The following is a 19,563-nucleotide window of genomic DNA, read 5'->3' on the forward strand; positions in this document are numbered from 1 at the left end:
ACACCGAGTACGATGGTCTCCCCCCTCTACAGTGCCTCGTGGCCGTCCGGAGTCCGAACTTCTTGCGACCGTACTCGTGATTACCGCTGCCAGCAATCGTGTACGACGGCTGCCTTCCTACCAAGTCTTTCTGCAGTATCCGCCGGCCGGTGTGGCCGAACGCTTCTAGGCGCTACAGTGTGGAACCGCGCGACCGTTACGGTCACAGGTTCGAATCCTGCCTCGGGCATGGATGTGTGTGATGTCCTTAGGTTAGTTAGCTTTAAGTAGTTCTATGTCTAGGGGACTGATGACCTCAGAAGTTAAGACCCATAGTGCTCAGAGCCATTTGAACCATTTTGCAATATCCCAGAAGGAACATCCATCTTCTCGTAGCCCCATTAGATGACCTCGTTCAAACTGAGTAAGGTGTTGATAAAGGCGTCTTTGTCGCATTAAAGACGTCCCTGACTAACAGTCTCAAAGGTAACTAACGCTCACGACCGTTACAGAGTGTATTTAAGGGGCTCCGGAACACCCTATACTTGCAATGTTAAAATAACTCTTATAAATTACATCTTTCCTCACAAAGTATTTGATGTAGGAAGTTGAACATTTTACAGATTATTTATTGGAATATGGGCTACAACTTAACACAGGGATTTTACAAAATTTTAGTTCAGTTATTAAAGATGATTTTTTTCAATTGTAATGAAAATTCACAACATTTTTTTGCAATTTTTTATTTATATATTCAAAAATACACAGTTTTTTGGAAAAAGGCTGTGTTAAATTATGCAGAAGGTACTGTGTAAAATTTACAGAAAGTTTGAAACAAATATGTTTGGAAGATCCTTAGAAAACATGTAATTAGTATGAGAAAATAAAAGTTTTGGGAATCGAGCGACAAAAATTGGATTAACTTTTTAGTGCATTCCAGGTCCATAGGATGGATTATCTTCATCCCCTGCAAACTCCTCCTCCAGCTTCCCCTTGTTCCACCTCCTGTTTACTCTTGCTTGTATTTCTAGACTCTTTACAGCCCTGTCTGCAGCCCTAAGGCGTTCCTTGTCTAAAGCAAGCATCGCTCGTTGTTGTGTTCGTAGATTTTGCTACCATTTTCTTCAGTTGCAGTTACTGCAACACTGTTCCAAAAGGTGGTCATGTATGTACACTTATCACATTTCAGTTGTATTTCACTAGCAAGTCCTACGTGCTTTATTATGAAGAGTTCCAGACCAACTTCACTACAATGAATACATCTTACACAGTTCGAAAAAATTCCTTTGAGAACCGACATATCAAATATTTCATTCACATCCGATTCGCCCATAAAACATTCATAGTTTTCACTCATTGAACCAAGCTTCTTCTGTGAAGTATTTTCTTTCCCACTTTGACTGCTATGGGCAGGTGTACTTGAGAGGTTAGGTTCACTCACTTGGTTATCGTCTTTATTGTTTACAGTAATAACACATACCTTTGGCTTTCCAACATTTCTCCTTTTCTTAAAAGCCTTCAGAGGATTTCTAATAACTTTACTTTTACTCATTATTATACTTCAACAAAACAGAGACTCAAGAAACAGAATTAATTACGAATATTTTCGAGATAACGGCAGAGTAAATAAACATGAAACAATCGACAATCACACCAGCGATATATATTGAATCATCACAGGTTAGCCACAACACATACTTTATCTCACATCACTAAAATGTACCCGATGAACACGGACGTTAATAATAACACCATTTGACAGCAGTTTAACAGCGCCACAGTGGGTCATGCCCATGTAGAACACATTTCAAAAAAAATTAAAAAATAGTTGTAGTCTTCAGAATTGAATAAATTATATATCTATTAAAAGGTAATAGTCTGCAGATTCAGAAAACGCAAAAAAGTAAAAATTGAAATTTTCGTGATTTTGAGCCTTTCCGGAGCCCCTTAAAGCAAACCCGATTTCTATTCTCGTCGTGGCGCTACTAGCGCTACTCTTACGCGACTGGTGCGAAGTTTCAATCGACATCATCTTTTACACATAGAAACACGCATACCAACTTTCGTTTATGTCGCACAACTCCTTTTTGGTGCTGGGATTACTATTTCCGTCAGTGTATTTGACGAGGAAAGCGCTTGTGAAGTGGCACGGTGGCCTAGTGCCGTAAGTCCTGTCTGTAGAAATTAGTCAGTTTCCATGGGCATGGGTTCGAATGGCGCTGTTTGCACAAAAAATCACATAAAGCCACTAACTTTGTACAGAATCAGTTGTCAACGCCAGTACTGTGCTATCGTATGGATGATATCTGCCGAAATCAAACGTCAATAAAAGTATCTTAGTTACCGTAATTCAAATTTGATTTTCATCGATTATTGGATGGCAAATATGCACTACGTCCAGGAAAATGGCTTGAGAGAGAGAGAGAAAGAGAGAGAGAGAGAGAGAGAGAGAGAGAGAGAGAGCGAGAGAGACAGAGAGAGAGAGAGAGAGTGAGAGAGAGAGAGAGGGAGGGAGGGGGGCGGGAGGGAGTGGGGGAGGGAGGAAAAGGGGGAAGGGAGAATTGGATATCAGCAATAACTGCGTAACACATTTTCCATATTCATATTCTTTAGTAACTGATTAAGGTTTAGTTATAAAAACAGGAAAAACATAGAAACTGCACCGAGGATCAGTCTCGTGTTATTAAGCACACAGATTACTTGTTTCCTTGTTTACAGAACATTTGTATTGTTTAAAATAACAATGTACAGTATTTATTTCGCGACAGTCTTCATTCTTTTGCCAAAGCGGAAAAAGCATATCAAAACTTGAGATTCGAATCCACGATCACCGAAGTTCCCTCTCATCTCACTCCTGGTCTTATACCAATTGATTAACTCCCCAGTGAGAAAGTTTTCTCCTCTTAAACTTTATCTCTGGTATATCTACATTAATAATTCTAAGAATCCTCGTAAACTGGGAAAGGGATTTGATAGATCAGTGTATATAATCTCTTCATATTGTATAAATTCACACTTCGGTCTTGAAAAGTCTAAATCGCTCTGCGTAAAAAGTATCTTTTTTTTTCTCATGCCACAAGGTTACCGTAACATACCTGACAACAGTAAAAGCCAGGGGAGAGGGGTTACACTATTATCCCACTCACTCTTGAACACTTCCAACCTTCTCTGGGAAGTGGTGTGAGGGTGAGGGAGGAGGAAAATTATCATTTTGCAAGGTGCAATCCCGTACTGGAACATGCATGCGCCATTAAATGAGCCTGTTCAAAAAATTCAAATGGCTCCAAGCACTACGGGACTTAACATCTAAGGTCATCAGTCCCCTAGACTTAGAACTACTTAAACCTAACTATCCTAAGGACATCACACACATTCATGCCCGAGGCAGGATTCGAACCTGCGATTGTAGCAGCAGCGCGGTTCCGAACAGAAGCGCCTAGAACCGCTTGGCCACAGCGGCCGGCAAGCCTGTTCAACTACAAATTTTAGAGATCTCTGAGAAACGCGATCTGATAGCCCAAATGATTGAAGTACATCCTATTGTATCAAGATGAAAAAAATACAGTCGAAATAAAGTAATTCTGAGATGGCCATAAGCTTCCGCAGAAACATCTAGCATCGCCCTGCAATGATCAAAATTAGATCCATAAAGACATTTCAATGGAATCTGCTTAAGGGCGTAACCACTTGAAATCCAGATTAGAAACATAAAATACCACAAAATTATGGAACTCACAACAGATGTCAGCCACAAATCGATATTCAACCATACCAACAGTACATAAAATGTCGTACAACCAACTTCCGCCAAGAACGATAACCAAAATGATTATCACGTTGACGAACGTTGACTGCCAACTGATGAGCTACTCTAGTATCCAAAAGTTATTGTAATGTTCTTGTTGGTCGTATGGTGCTCAGCAAAGAGTGAAACTAGCTATCGTGATAAACGTATTTTTACATGGCAACTAATGCTTTTCTCAAAATGAAATCCTAATTTCAGAAAGCGTGGAGTATTGTGGCACAAGGTATTCCAATATGGCCTCAGCTTTAGTTCCTTCCTGGTGTTATCCGTAGATAATGAACAGTGTAAATGTAGAGTAATATTTCATGTTTCCACTGGTTGGTAAATTTAGTGGTCCTTTCACCAACGAAGCCTTTTTTCTTTAAATTAATCTAAGATACGAGGTGCAACAATAAAGTAATGAAACTGATGTGAAAAAAAATGTTGCTTACCGTTTTAGTCAAGGTCAGTGTTGTCTGCTCCAAAGTAGTTCCCTTCTGATTGCACACACTGTTTCCAGCGCTTCTGCCATTGATGCTAACATTTCTGGAACTCATCTCCTGTAATATCCTACAAGACCCTCGTCACAGCTTTTTGGACTGACCTCAAGGTAAAACATATCTTATAAATGCAGTTGTGTTGTTTGAAAATGGTGTCCCCTGACCACCATTTTGACTCTTGGAAATAGAAAAAAGTTGCACAGAGCAATATCTGGTGAATAAGGTGGCTGTGGTAGTACTGAAATTTGTTTTGAGGTTAAAAATTGGCGTACTGACAGAGCAGTATGGGATGGCGCATTATCGTAATGCAGAATCCAATTATCAGCAATGTTGGCACGGACACGAAGAACTTTATAACGAAGCCTTTGTAAAATTCCTTTGTAGTAATATGGGTTAACTGTTTGTCCAGGAGGCACCCACTCTTTATGAACAATTCCCTTTTAATTCTTTAGAAGCACACAAGCATGCATTTCACTTTTGACTTTGACATGCGAGCTTTTTTTGGTCTGAGTGATCCCTTTCAGCAGCATTGCGAACTTTGGCGTTTTGTCTCTGGATCGTACTGAAAAAAACAATATTCATCACCAGTGATAACACGGCTCAACAATTCTGGATTGATTTCCGTTTGCTCTAACAGATCGGCTGCCACATTTTTCCGTATTTCTCGCTGTTGTGGTGTGATATTTTTGGTGACCAGTTTTGCACAAATCTTTCTCATGCCAAGATCTTCAGTTATTATTAGATGAACCATTTCTCGATTGATGTTTAGTTCTTCTGCAATCATTTTCACGGATAATCTTCGATCAAATCGTACGAGTTCACGCACCCTACCCACGTTGACATCCGTCCGTGAGATTGATGGTCGTCCATTGCGATCTTCAACATTCGTTCTGCCTTCACCAAACATTTATGCCAACGAAAAACTTGAGCTCTTGACATAACCTCCTTTCCAAAAGCCTTCTGAAGCTTACCGTAAGTTGTCGTCGCGTTTTCACCCAATTTAACGCGAAAGGAAATGGCATACCGTTGCGCATTATTATGCAGTTCCATTTCAGTGACAAGAGACACAAACACGTGTTAACGTATTACAGCACAACTCACGACTGAGCAGTTGCATCGATGAGCCACTTGGACTAGAAGCAGTTATAGACCAAGATATTGTGCCGACACAAGCCTGCAGGGTTGCCTCATCTTGCAAAGAAAATCAGTCTCATTACTTTATTGTCGCACCTCGTATATGTAGTTTGGTATGTTACATTCATGCATTATATGTCGCCCTCTTTTCACTGACACTCTGTTCTTACACTAACATGAAGAGCAGCACTTAGCTTGGACGTCAGTGACCACATTATAAGAAGTAAAACAAAAAAATCTCTTTAACACCTCAATTTTTATCTCACTATTATACTTAGCACTCATTTTAAGAAACTGTTTACACACTTACCAGACGTTTATGTAGTGGGTGATGTTGAAATGTTTCTCATTATGATGACGTGTGTGCCCTACAATTCACAAGGACAGTTGTAGTGAGATTTTCTGGTAAATGTAGGTCAGATATTTCGATGGAGATAGGACTGAAGGAAAATTACGTAGGAGGGATCTAACAGGTGGAACAGAGTTGTCAGAAAGTGTGTAAGATTATAATTAGGCAGGGGAAAAGTGAATTGAAAGTTTCGTTTGGGTACAGACCTGCGCCATAGGTTACCGTTGATGGTTTGGTTAGAGTTCAGGAAACATATCTGCAAGAGGATGGTGTTTAAAATTACCCTCAGAAAGAAAGTAGAGAGTTTCGAAGTGGAGAGACAGCGGTAAGTTCCGGTACAGACGCTACAGCATTACAGGATTTTAAAGCATAGGTCATTCAATGGTATGACAGGGTTTATGTTTACTGGGGATGTAGGACAGGCAAAGCTGATATACGTGTGTGGTACAGGATGAAGGTAGGAGAAGCTAGTCGAATACAGAAGCCAAGGAGAGGAAGGGGGGGGGTTGTAAAGACGTGGAGAGAGTTGTCGAATTTTGGAGGAGCAGAGCTCCAAGCAACATTGAGGTGTCACCGCCAGACACCACACTTGCTAGGTGGTAGCCTTTAAATCGGCCGAGGTCCGGTAGTATACGTCGGACCCTCGTGTCGCCACTGTCAGTGATTGCAAACCGAGCGCCGCCACACGGCAGGTCTAGAGAGACTTCCTAGCACTCGCCCCAGTTGTACAGCCGACTTTGCTAGCGATGGTTCACTGACAAATTGCGCTCTCATTTGCCGAGACGATAGTTAGCATAGCCTTCAGCTACGTCATTTGCTACGACCTAGCAAGGCGCCATTATCATTTGCTATTTATCTTGTGATGCATGTACCGTCATATGTTCACCAATTATGGATTAAAGTTAAGTATTCCAACAGCTACGTACTTTATTTGCTAGAGTCAAATCCTTTAACTGTTCCAGACCTCACGCCAGCCTGCGTGAGTTTAAACGTGTGCCTTTCGGCTTCACCTCCTAGTGGCTTGGCTGTCTTGCCAAGTCACAACAAACATTTACATAAGTGAGCATCGGATGGATGAAGGTCTTATATGTGTCGATAATCCGACGGCTAATCAGTAGTTTTAGGCTATTTTAGGCTCTGATTTTTAGTGTTAATAGGTAGGAATCCCATGCTAGTTTTTAAGCAAGTGTTAATTCTAGATATTTTACTGAGGCAGGTTGTCGGTTGTGGACACTTAAGAGGAGGCACTTACGTCATTTCATACGATTATTTAATGGGATTTTGCGTGGTTGATGCAGATGAAGTGCTGGTGAAGGTGTTAAAGAGGGGCTTGACAGCGTCGAAATTCGTGCAGGAACTGGGAATGCTATTAGCTTTTATACCGGGGCTATCAAACTATATAATCAAAAGGAGCAGACATAACTTTATCTTCACGCTTATTGTTCTTAAGTGTCGTCAGAAAAAATAATTCGCATGAATCATGAGCCATATCTACTATTAAACTATTATTAATTTGGTACAATGTAGTAGAAATAACTACTTTTTTGTTAGCAAAATATGTTGCCAACCGCGAAATGGCTATTATAGCCGTTGGCAATATTCAATCCTTAGCTGTCTGCATTATTTTGAAGGTTATATTCACTGACCTCCCCCCATGAACCATGGACCTTGCCGTTGGTGGGGAGGCTTGCGTGCCTCAACGATACAGATAGCCGTACCGTAGGTGCAACCACAACGGAGGGGTATCTGTTGAGAGGCCAGACAAACGTGTGGTTCCTGAAGAGGGGCAGCAGCCTATTCAGTAGTTGCTAGGGCAACAGTCTGGATGATTGACTGATCTGGCCTTGTAACAATAACCAAAACGGCCTTGCTGTGCTGGTACTGCGAACGGCTGAAAGCAAGGGGAAACTACAGCCGTAATTTTTCCCGAGGGCATGCAGCTTAACTGTATGGTTAAATGATGATGACGTCCTCTTGGGCAAAATATTCCGGAGGTAAAATAGTCCCCCATTCGGATCTCCGGGCGGGGACTACTCAAGAGGACGTCGTTATCAGGAGAAAGAAAACTGGCATTCTACGGATCGGAGCGTGGAATGTCAGATCCCTTAATCGGGCAGGTAGGTTAGAAAATTTAAAAAGGGAAATGGATAGGTTAAAATTAGATATAGTGGGAATTAGTGAAGTTCTGTGGCAGGAGGAACAAGACTTCTGGTCAGTTGAATACAGGGTTATAAATACAAAATCAAATAGTGGTAATGCAGGAGTAGGTTTAATAATGAATAAAAAAATAGGAGTGCGGGTAAGCTACTACAAACAGCATAGTGAACGTATTATAGTGGCCAAGATAGACACGAAGCCCATGCCTACTGCAGTAGTACAAGTTTATATGCCAACTAGCTCTGCAGATGATGAAGAAATTGAAGAAATGTATGATGAGATAAAAGAAATTTTTCAGGTAGTGAAGGGAGACGAAAATTTAATAGTCATGGGTGACTGGAATTCGACAGTAGGAAAAGGGAGAGAAGGAAACATAGTAGGTGAATATGGATTGGGGCTAAGAAATGAAAGAGGAAGCCGTCTGTTAGAATTTTGTACAGAGCATAACTTAATCATAGCTGACACTTGGTTCAAGTATCATAAAAGGAGGTTGTATAGATGGAATAATCCTGGAGATACTAAAAGGTATCAGATAGATTATATTATGGTAAGACAGAGATTTAGGAACCAGGTTTTAAATTGTAGGACATTTCCAGGGGCAGATGTGGACTCTGACCACAATCTATTGGTTATGAACTGTAGATTAAAACTGAAGAAATTGCAAAAAGGTGGGAATTTAAGGAGAGGGGACTTAGATAAACTGATTAAACCAGAGGTTGTACACAGTTTCAGGGAGAGCATAAGGGAACAATTGACAGGAATGGGGGAAAGAAATACAGTAGAAGACGAATGGGTAGCTCTGAGGGATGAATTAGTGAAGGCAGCAGAGGATCAAGCAGGTAAAAAGACGAGGGCTAGTGGAAATCCTTGGGTAACAGAAGAAATATTGAATTTAATTGATGAAAGGAGAAAATATAAAAATGCAATAAATGAAGCAGGCAAAAAGGAATACAAACGTCTCAAAAATGAGATCGACAGGAAGTGCAAAATGGCTAAGCGACCATGGCTAGAGGACAAATGTAAGGATGTAGAGGCTTATCGCACCATCCGGTGAGCAAGATGTATGATACAGGCGCAATACCCTTTGACTTCAAGAAGAACATAATAATTCCAATCCCAACGAAAGCAGGTGTTGACAGATGTGAAAATTACCGAACTATCAGTTTAATAAGTCACAGCTGCAAAATACTAACGCGAATTCTTTACAGACGAATGGCAAAACTGGTAGAAGCCGACCTCGGGGAAGATCATTTTGGATTCCGTAGAAATGTTGGAACACGTGAGGCAATACTAACCTTACGACTTATCTTAGAAGAAAGATTAAGGAAAGGCAAACCTACGTTTCTAGCACTTGTAGAGAAAGCTTGTGTCAATGTTGACTGGAATACTCTCTTTCAAATTCTAAAGGTGGCAGGGGTAAAATACAGGGAGCGAAAGGCTATTTACAATTTGTACAGAAACCAGATGGCAGTTATCAGAGTCGAGGGGCATGAAAGGGAAGCAGTGGTTGGGAAGGGAGTGAGAAAGGGTTGTAGCCTCTCCCCGATGTTATTCAATCTGTATATTGAGCAAGCAGTAAAGGAAACAAAAGAAAAATTTGGAGTAGGTATTAAAGTCCAGGGAGAAGAAATAAAAACTTTGAGGTTCGCCGATGACATTGTAATTCTGTTAGAGACAGCAAAGGACTTGGAAGAGCAGTTGAACGGAATGGACAGTGTCTTGAAAGGAGGATATAAGATGAACATCAACAAAAGTAAAACGAGGATAATTGAATGTAGTCGAAATAAGTCGGGTGATGCTGAGGGAATTAGATTAGGAAATGAGACACTTAAAGTAGTAAAGGAATTTTGCAATTTGGGAAGCAAAATAACTGATGATGGTCGAAGTAGAGAGGATGTAAAATGTAGACTGGCAATGGGAAGGAAAGCGTTTCTGAAGAAGAGAAATTTTTTAACATCGAGTATAGATTTAAGTGTCAGGAAGTCGTTTCTGTAAGTATTTGTATGGAGTGTAGCCATGTATGGCAGTGAAACATGGACAATAAATATTTTAGGCAAGAAGAGAATAAAAGCTTTCGAAATGTGGTGCTACAGAAGAATGTTGAAGATTATGTGGGTAGATCACGTAACTAATGAGGAGGTATTGAATAGGATTGGGGAAAAGAGAAGTTTGTGGCACAACTTGACTAGAAGAAGGGATCGTTTGGTAGGACATGTCCTGAGGCATCAAGGGATCACAAATTTAGCATTGGAGGACAGCGTGGAGGGTAAAAATCCTAGAGGGAGACCAAGAGATGAATACACTAAGCAGATTAAGAAGGATGTAAGTTGCAGTAGGTACTGGGAGATGAAGCAGCCTGCACAGGATAGATTAGCATGGAGAGTGCATCAAACCAGCCTCAGGATTGAAGACCATAACAACAACATATTCACTGATAGTCCTAACAAACTATTTCAAATTCAATGCAGGGCGAGTCATTCAGTGTCATCAGCACCTCGGAGTAGGTACACGGCATGGGATGGTTTGGGACATCAGCAGTGAATAGGAGATGAAACAGTGGTCATAGGGCGGAACCGTGGAGCACACATTAGTTGGGCAGGAAATACGGTAGAGATGCTGAATACACTGATGAACCAAAACATTATAAATACCTGCTTAATAGCCTGTTTGTCCGTCTTCGTAAAGAAATACGTCACTGATTCTGAGTATCGATAGTTTGTTGGAAGGTTTATGGAGGTATATGGCATTAGATTCCTACGCATAGGTCATGTAATTCACATAAATAACTAGCCGCTGATTTGCGTACGCGATGGTGGCGCTCGATAGCGACCCAAAAGGGATCCATAAGACTTATATGAGGCGAATTTAGTCTCCGAGACATCAACGTGAGTTCATTATAACGCTGCTCAAACCACGATAGGGCAGTTCTGGTTCCCAGACACGGACAATTATGCAGCTGAAAGATGGCATCGCAATCGGGGAAGTTATTAAGCATGAAGGGACGCAGATCGCGGCTGTCAGCGTGTCTTCGATTACTACCACTTGTCCCACGCAAGCGCAGGAGAATGTCTCCCACAGCATAATACTGCTCCCACCAGCCAGCATCCGTGGAACGCTGCACGTTTCGAGCCGCCGTTACGTCGATGACGGCGTTGATGGAGACCACCATCGACCTAGCGTAGCAAGAATGTGATTCACCCGAAGAGCCCAAACGTTTCCATTGACTGACGGTCGAGTCCCGATAGTCCCGTGCCCACTGCAATCGTAATAGACGATGTCGTCGGGTCAACATGTGAACACGTAGGGGTGGTCTGCTGTGGAGCTCCATGTTCAACAATGTACGACAAACGGTTTGCTCCGAAACACTTATGCGTGCACAAGCATTTCGGCAGAAATGTTACAGATCGCCACTTGTTTTGTTTACAGAGCAGGCAAGCCTTTGAACCGTGACCGAGCGAGGTGGCGCAGTGGTTAGCACACTGGACTCGCATTCGGGAGGACGACGGTTCAATCCCGCGTCCGCCCATTCTGATTTAGGTTTTCCGTGATTTCCCTACATCGCTCCAGGCAAATGCCGTGATGGTTCCTTTGAAAGTGCGCGGCCGACTTCCTTCCCCATCCTTTCCTAATACGATGAGACTGATGACCTCGCAGTTTGGTCTCTTCCCCCAGAAGAACCCAACCAACTTTCGAACCCCACGTTCTGTGCATTTAGAGCCTACTTGTAGTTTCACTATCCTTCTACCTCTTTCCGTAGGTGCTCACGACAGTAGCACGTGAACATTAGACTAGCTTCGCCGTTTTTGGGACACTCGTTCACAGTCTCTGCTTAATAATAATCTGCCCTTCGTCAAAGTCGCTTATCTCAATGGATTTCTCCCATATCTTCGCTAGAGTGATACCCGTCCGTATCTGCTCAACTTATATACTTTTGTTACCGTGCCCGCTACGTCACCAGGCGCCATCCAACACCACAGTGGGCGGTGGTCATAATGTTTCGGCTGATCCGTGTATGGTTGCATAGGGGGGATAGAAAGTGTGCAGTTAGGCAATTGTGGCACTGCTTTTCCTATTCATCTACATCCCCATGGTCTGGAATATCGTTGACTAGAGTAGAATTGTCTTCAGTGATGAGTCCCGCTTCGAACTGAGCCCAGATGACCATCGAAGACGTGTCTGAAGGCGCTCCTGACAGCGGTGGGATACCAACCTGAATGTCGCTCGCCATTCAGCCTGACAACTGGGAGTGATGATCTGCGGTCCCATTTCATTTAATAGAAGCGCTCCTTTGGTTGTCACCCGCGCTACCCCTACAGCACAGAGGTACGTTGACGATATTCTACATCCCGTTTTATCGCCCTTCATGGCAAGCGTGGGCTTACATCTCAGCAAGATAATGCTGGCTCGCACACGGAAAGAGTTTCTACTGCTTGCCGTCGTGCTTGCCAAACTCTACCTTGGCCAGCTATGTAGTCGGATCTCTCCCCAATTGAAATCGTTTGGAGCAGTATGGGCAGGGCCCTCCAACCAGCTCGATATTTTGACGGCCTCTCGCCAATTGGATAAAATTTGATGCGACATCCGTGAGGACATCTAATAAATCTATCAGTGAAGGCCAAGCCGAATAACTACTTGCATAAGGGCCAGGTGGACCAACGCTTTATTGAATAGCTGAATTTGCAAAGCTCTTTCTCTTGAAAATATTATCCAATTTTTCTGCAATTGTAATCATTTGTTTGTCTTGTACGTGTACATCACATCTACCATATCCGAGCCATTCGGATAATTACTTCGTGGCAAGTCGCTTTTTTTATTTTTGTTTTTAGTGTGCAGTTGACATTAAGCATGTAACCGAGAAAAGTTTAGGATAGTTCTGAAATTTATTGAAATCGCTAACTGCTCTCATTAACAAATACTGGATGGATACAGCCTGGGTAACTTGTGGTACATTTTAAGCAAAAGCTAGTTTTTCAAGCATCTCAGTGATTATGACGTCATGTCTCTTGATTTATGCGCCGTTCGACGTTATAAGTTTCCAGGTACACTCAGAAGTATTTGTTCATACTGTCTGAAAGATGTGTTGCAAATAGAATTAAAAGTAAAGTTGTTGTTGTTGTTGTTGTTGTTGTTGTGGTCTTCAGTCCTGAGACCGGTTTGATGCAGCTCTCCATGCTACTCTATTCTGTGCAAGCTTATAAACTAAATTGTCTTGTCTTATACCGTAGTTTTACTACATGAACAGCAAAAATGTTGTAAGTGGTTAACTTTTTCCCTTTCAAAACTTTTTTTGTGGGTGGGATGTCAGTCGTAAAAAAAATCCGAGAAGATTTGAAATTATGTGTTAAGCCGGTTGGAAGTCGCTAAATGCTCTCATTCTCAAATACTGAATCAATGTAGTTTGGGTGATTCTACGCTGTGAGTTACCGTACCGCAAGACATACACACATTTTGTAACTGTAATATTTGTCTTATTGTGGTAAACTTTTAACATAAAACTATATCTCTTAATGAGCAGATTATGACAACATTTTAAATTTTGAATTTTGCTCAATAACTATATGAAATACGTAAAATCAAGTTTTTATTGCCCGCAGAAGCTGTCAGATAGTCAACCTGCAACTTGATCCCTGCACCATGAATCGTGTTTGCCGTTTAGTAATATACAGACTGGGCGAGAATTAACTCCCTATAAAAATTGTTTATAACTTTTTTCGTACTTAACCAATTTTCATAAAGTAAAAAAGTTTTGTACCTTCCAATGGTAGAATTGTCACGCATTGCTGAATTTCAACATAAGCCCCATCATTATCTACTAGTTTTCGTAAATGGATGTGGATGTTTGCGACAGACTTCTGAAGATAAACCATCGCTACATTCCCAAGAACTTGTCAATTTCGGTCCTCCAAATAAGCTTTCTCATTCACCCACCCCCAGAGAAAGAAACCGCAGGGCGTTAGACCACGATTTCTTGCTGGCCATTCTAGGGGGCATCGACGTTCCAACCAGCGTCGTGGAAAATAGATGTCCAGCCACGTGTATACAGGTTATACGAAGTGATGCTGGGCCTCATCTTGCATAAAGATTAGGTCATCGTAATTGTCTCATGTGAATACAGTACCGTGAACATAATTTTCAAGCATATTAAGGTACCGTTTTGCATTCATTGAGTTACGAAAGAGATGTAGACCCACAACTTCCGGGGATGTCATGCCGCACCACACCGTGACCTCTGCGCGATGCTGAGTTGTTCAACAACCACCCCCGGATGACCTGTTGCCCAACAATAACAACTGTGCCAGATAACAAAGCTCTCGACATGAAACCTGGCTTCATCTGACCACATATTACCGAAAATATCGGACCAATCTTCACACCAAGCAAGCATCATCTCCCCTTATTACAACTGATGATTACAGTATTTTGGAAATAATTCCTGGCAGTAATGTGGTTTCTATGAACGAAAATTCAGCTCTATCTTCGAAACAGTTTGGACTATGTATCGGATTAAACCAATTTCACGAGACGTCTGTCTTTGTGATTTCTGAGGGCTACGAGTGTACATTTCCTGAACCACTTGCACGTTTTCCTCCGTCTTGGATGTTGAGGGTCTTCTAAAATCTGGTACAGAACCTGTGTCCATTATCTTCGAGTCTTTGTGTCTACCGAGGCGCGAGGCCCTTTCAACATCTCTGTACTTGTACCACGGGTCGCCATACTTCGTACGAAGATGTCAGCTCAGTCCTCTCGCACCATGGTCTGCCATTGATATTTGCCATGGCATAAATGGGATATAATGTAACCAGCTAAAAAAAAGCTCCTATCAGAGAAGAAAAAATGCGAGTATGTTCCTGTTTATTTAAAGGATCTCACTCACTCATTCAGCCCAACTCACTGTCATTATCTCTTTGTGTCTCTCTGTAATTGTCTCCTGTCTCAGAGCCACAGTCCGTTCTGTCCTATTACTACACTTTCTTCTCATTGTTACTGTCTCCCTCTTGTTCTCTCTTACTGCTAATGTGTCATTCCTTCATTCCTACTGTTGCTGTCTCTTCTCACTGTCACTCTCTCTCTCTCTCTCTCTCTCTCTCTCTCTTCCTCGTTCTCATTGTCATATACTCTGTCACTCATTATCACTGGCTCTCACCCACTTCCACTTTCTCTTTCTCTTTATTGCTCCTCCCCTGGCACTGTCTCCTTCACTCTTTTCTTAGCACTTTTCTGTCACTGTCGACCGTGTTCCACTGCCAATTTGTCTCTCTCTTCCTCTCACACTGCTACTGTTTCCTTCGTTTTTTCTACAGGGATCGAAAATTCCAGTTACAAACTTCTAGGAGTTGTAGAGGGCAATGAGTACGTAATATTTTGAACAAAAACCCATGTCCGGAAACGTACCGTTTCCGTGCTTCAGCTTCAGCCCGCTTGAAAAAAAAGGACATTTTTGTTGGGCTGATATCAACAGGATAGTCATGGTGGTGAGACGATGGGGAGGGTAACGTCGGATCGGCTGATGGTATTTGGCGTATGTCTTACCTCTCTGACCTGATTCGAGCCTCATTCACGTGTCTGGGAATGTTAGAGCAAAATGGCTGAGTAGACGATCGCGGAATACATCGACACGATCCTTCTGAATGGCGAAGCTCACGGTAATGGAAGACCTGCTCGTCGCCTGTATCAAGCTCGTTCTCAACAACGTCCGACTCCACCGCACACCCTTTTCACTACAGTTACGCAAAGGGGACTGATGACCTCAGATGTTAAGTCCCATAGTGCTCAGAGCAATTTGAACCATTTGAACAGTTACGCAACGGAAGGGTACCTTCACCGTCGGCAGGCGTGACTATGGTGCTCCAAGGAGACGCCGCTCTTCCGAATTGGAAGTGGCCGTACTGCATCACGTGGAAGAGAATCCGTCGACGAATACACGAGCAATTTTTCTGGCTATTAATGAGTGAAACAGTAAAGCAATTGATGCACTGACTCACACCGAATCAATTACTTGTAAAAGCGGTCGCGTTACCAATTTGTTTCCAAAAGATTGTAGCACGAAGGAAACGGTACGTTCCAGGACATGAATTCCAATTCAAAATATTATCTACTCACTCCCCTCTACAAGTCCTAGCAGTTCGTAACAGGGATTTCCGAACACCCTAAAAACACAACCACTGTCTACTCCCTTCCACTATTTATTACTTTCCCATCTCTTAGCCACTATCTTATTCTCTCTCGGCGTAACAAAGCGCAAATACGTTTGCATACCAAAATTTTTGGTAAAATTTTTAAAAGCGCTGAGGAAGGCAGAATGAGGGAGCTGGTACCACACTTTTCAGTCAGTCTTTTAAGTAAACAGGAACATATTCGCATGTTTTGTGCTCAAATACATGCATTTTTCAGCTGGTTCCCTCCTTTTCCCGGCTGCAGCAGGGCATGTAAGTCGTATGAAAAGAAATGTAAAATTGAAATAAAGCAGACAGGATTTTACAAGCAAAAAAAATTGCATATGCTTCAGTACTACAGCATGGGATTCTCAGATGATAACGGAAACATTTTACAGCATATTTCTCGTGCTATTTCATCCCAGCTAAGTTTTCGTCTCACACCGGACTTTATGTATACAAATGGTTCAAATGGCTCTGAGCACTATGGGACTTAACATCTGTGGTCATCAGTCCCCTAGAACTCAGAACTACTTAAACCTAACTAACCTGAGGACATCACACACATCCATGCCCGAGGCAGGATTCGAACCTGCGACTGTAGCGGTCACGCGGTTCCAGACTGAAGAGCCTAGAACCGCACGGCCACACCGGCCGGCTTATGTATACAAGTGAATTTGAACCTCTGTACCTCGGAAACGGATAAAGGTATGAAGAAAATTTTCAAAACCGTTCGAGATAGTGCTCTTAGGAATGCATCGTAAAAATTACAGCCATTTGTTGTGCAGAGTCGTTTTGGAATCCTCGGCTGGGTTTTGGCCCGCTGGTGAAGGCAAAATATAACAACAACAAAAAAGCCATTTTTCGCTGTCTTTCGAGGAACTGTCCATGAACTAATGGTGCTTACATAAGTCTCATCAAGCCTCCGTAGACCACATAAAATGCAAAAAGAACCAATCGATTTCCTCCATTTGCTTAAGCAGGAGGAAGTCGTAATATTCATACTTTGACACTGTACTGTAGCGTAGTGAGACTAAGGGTTATTTGGTAAGCGTGATAGCGTTACGGAGATGTTTAGCAAACTCATGTGGCAGACTCTGCAAGAGAGGCCCTCTGCATCGCGGTGTAGCTTGCTGGCCAGGTTTCGAGAGGGTGCGTTTCTGGATCAGGTATCAAATGTACTGCCTCCCCCTACTTATACCTCCCGAGGAGATCACGAATGTAAAATTAAGGAGATTCGAGCGCGCACGGAAGCTTTCCGGCAGTCGTTCTTGGCGCGAACCATACGCGACTGGAACCGGAAAGGGAGGTAATGACAGTGGCATGTAAAGTGCCCTCCGCGACACACCGTTGGGTGGCTTGCGGAGTATACATGAAGATGTAGATGTAGGTGTAAGACGATTCTTCGGTTGGATACAAATGGTTCCGAGCCCAAGGACTATCCAGAACACTTTACCCTACCTTTTTATCACCAATAGAACCCGAGGCATAAGCATCTGAAAATCCCATTTTTATGCAGGGCGTTTTGGAACATATTAGTTATGAATACTGTCGCATGAATACCGATAAATTCTGCCATTGTAAGGATCAAGATGCTTTCTTTTTAGAAAAATTAATTATCAAAAAAGTTGTAAACGATTTTCAATAAGGCGTTTATTCTGACCCACCCTGTAAATGGGAGTGCGAGACACGAGTGATGTGATTGTGTGCGCAGAGCTGTGGGAGTACATCGAGAAGCTGCACGGGCTGGTGCACAACCTGGAGAAGCGGCTGCAGCGCACGCAGGACAACGTGGAGCGCATGCGCGCCGTGCTGGCGCCCTGGAGCCGCTCGCCCGTCTTCACGCGCCGCGACGGCCGCAAGGACGCGCTGCTCAGCCTCGACGACCGCCACGAGCGCGTCCACAAGCGGTACGCTCTCACCTAGGACTGCCTCACACGGAGACACAACGTCCCCAAGCTAAGGCCCATGTAAACCATCAAACAGTTCGTCAGACGCCACTAGTCTGTCAAATTACAATACTGGCCATTATAATTGCTATACCACGAAGAAATTCAGATGATAAACGGGTATTCATTGGACAAACATATTATACTAGAACTGACATGTCATTACATTTTCATGCAGTTTGGGTGCATAGATCCCGAGAAATCAGTACCCAGAACAACTACCTCTGGCCGTAATAACGGCCTTGATACGCCTGGGCATCTAGTCAAACAGAGCTTGCATGGCGTGTACAGGTACAGCTGCCCATGCAGCTTCAACGCTATACCACAGTTCATCAAGAGTAGTGACTGGCGTACTGTGACGAGCCAGTTGCTCGACCACCATTGACCAGACGTTTTCAATTGGTGAGAGATCTCGAGAATGTGCTAGCCAGGGCAGCAGTCGAACACTTTCTGTATCCAGAAAGGCCCGCACAGGACCTGCAACATGCGGTCGTGCATTATCCTGCTGAAATGTAGGGTTTCGCAGGGATCGAATGAACGGTAGAGCCACGGGTCGTAATACATCTGAAATGTAACGTCCACTGTTCAATCTGCCGTCAACGCGAACAAGAGGTGACCGAGACGTGTAACCAATGGCTCCCCATACCATCACGCCGGGTGATACGCCAGTATGGCGACGACGAATACACGCTTCCAATGTGCGTTCACCCCGATGTCGCCAAACACGGATGCGACCATCATGATGCTGTAAACAGAACCTGGATTCATCCAAAAAGTGACGTTTTGCCATTCGTGCACCCAGGTTCGTCGTTGAGTACACCATCGCAGGCGCTCCTGTCTGTAATGCAGCGTCAAGGGTAACCGCAGCCATGGTCTCCGAGCTGATAGTCCATGCTGCTGCAAACGTCGCTGAACTGTTCGTGCAGATGGTTGATGTCTTGCAAATGTCCCCATCTGTTGACTCAGGGATCGAGACGTGACTGCACGATTCGTTACAGCCATGCGGATAAGATGCCTGTCATCTCGACTGCTAGTGACACGAGTCCGTTGGGATCCAGCACGGCGTTCCGTATTACCCTCCTGAACCCACCGATTCCATATTCTGGTAACAGTCATTGGATCTCGACCAACGCGAGCAGCACTGTCGCGATACGATAAACCGCAATCGCGATAGGCTACAATCCGACCTTTATCAAAGTCGGAAACACGATATTAGGCATTTCTCCTCCTCACACGACGAGGCATCACAACAACGTTTTACCAGGCAACGCCGGTCAACTGCTTTTTGTGTATGAGAAATTGGTTGGAAACTTTCCTCATGTCAGCACGTTGTAGGTGTCGCCACCGGCGCCAGCCTTGTGTCAATGCTCTGGAAAGCTAATCATTTGCATATCACAGCATCTTCTTCCTGTGGGTTAAATTTCGTGTCTGTAGCACGTCATCTTCGTGGTGCAACAATTTTAATGGTCAGTAGTGTATTTGGCAGTGTACGTCTGTGTTTGACGTGTTTGTCCAACATGGACTGTATTTGACGTATATTAGAGAAATAATGATTGAC

At 43.1% G+C, this 19,563-nt stretch overlaps 1 protein-coding gene across 1 annotated transcript in view; it reads left to right on the top strand.

Moving 5' to 3' along the window:
* LOC124787768 (dynein beta chain, ciliary-like) overlaps window positions 1-19,563 on the top strand; it is an 834,683-nt gene that overhangs the window by 236,742 nt on the left and 578,378 nt on the right. The window contains exon 16 of the mRNA XM_047254657.1: window positions 17,771-17,966. Within this exon, the coding sequence (XP_047110613.1) occupies window positions 17,771-17,966 (196 nt within the window). The remainder of the gene's footprint in view (window positions 1-17,770; window positions 17,967-19,563) is intronic.

This window comes from Schistocerca piceifrons, chromosome 3, assembly GCF_021461385.2.
Source record: "Schistocerca piceifrons isolate TAMUIC-IGC-003096 chromosome 3, iqSchPice1.1, whole genome shotgun sequence".
Taxonomy (NCBI): Eukaryota; Metazoa; Arthropoda; class Insecta; order Orthoptera; family Acrididae; genus Schistocerca; species Schistocerca piceifrons.